General features: G+C 48.5%; 1 protein-coding gene across 1 annotated transcript in view; it reads left to right on the top strand.

Moving 5' to 3' along the window:
* NPFFR2 (neuropeptide FF receptor 2) overlaps nucleotides 1-587 on the top strand; it is a 2,418-nt gene extending 1,831 nt beyond the window's left edge. The window contains 1 exon segment of the mRNA XM_009079473.1: nucleotides 1-587. This exon segment is cut by the window's left edge and continues 11 nt beyond it. Coding sequence (XP_009077721.1) covers nucleotides 1-587 — 587 coding nt within the window.
* The last annotated feature ends 417 nt before the right edge of the window (nucleotides 588-1,004 follow it).

The raw sequence follows: 1,004 nt of genomic DNA on the forward strand, positions 1-1,004 counted from the left end.
ACCTGGCTCCGCTGTCACTCATGGTCATCATGTACACCAGGATCTGCATTGCTCTGTCCCACACAGCCATGCCTGGGGCAGGCAAGTGCAGCCAGGAACAGCGGCACAGTGTGTCCAAGAGGAAGCAAAAGGTCATTAAAATGCTCATTATTGTGGCTTTGCTTTTCACCCTGTCCTGGCTCCCCCTGTGGACTCTGATGCTGCTCTCAGACTACACCAACCTTTCTGATCTCCAGCTGCAGCTCATCAACATTTACATCTATCCCTTTGCTCACTGGTTGGCCTTCTTCAACAGCAGTGTCAACCCCATCATCTATGGGTTCTGGAATGAAAACTTCCGCCGAGGATTCCAGGCTGTCTTCAAACTCCAGCTGTGCTCCAGGGAGGTTGCTCACAGGGAGGTCTGTTCCCAACCAGGCCAAAGCAATGCCATCCTGCCAGCTGCCCACTACCAGACACCCCAGAATCAAGCTTCTCAGACAGCTAAGGATGGGGGGAAGGCAGTCAAGAAAGGAAATTGGGTGAATAACCAGCAGGATTTGATGATGGAGGATCTAGAAGAGCCCTGCGATCATGGGATCAAGTGAAACATGCTATGAACCACCTGAGTGATTTATGCCTGGCAGAGTTTATTTATTCTGTGTGAAACTCATGCTCTGCAAGCCCTTTCTGACAAAAATGCTCCTGATTCGAAGGAGACACCCAACCTGCACAGTATTTGAGCATTTAAGCAGGAAACCAAATTCAGGCCTTGGTGCCACCACCTTAATCCAGTGGCAACTCCCCTCAATCAGCCATGAGCTGCTGATCTTGAACTGGGCTGGAGCAAGGGGAGGATTAAATGGGATTATCTTCCATATATTGGGACATAGGAGAAAAAGAGAACTGAGATGACTCACTGGGATATAATTACTGCAGATATTCAAAGAGGAGAACATCCCTTCATTTTCCCTGTGAATCTCTCAGAGCAGCTGAAACATGGCTAATTGAACAATAGTTATGGT

This window comes from Acanthisitta chloris, unplaced genomic scaffold (genome assembly GCF_000695815.1).
Source record: "Acanthisitta chloris isolate BGI_N310 unplaced genomic scaffold, ASM69581v1 scaffold34817, whole genome shotgun sequence".
Taxonomy (NCBI): Eukaryota; Metazoa; Chordata; class Aves; order Passeriformes; family Acanthisittidae; genus Acanthisitta; species Acanthisitta chloris.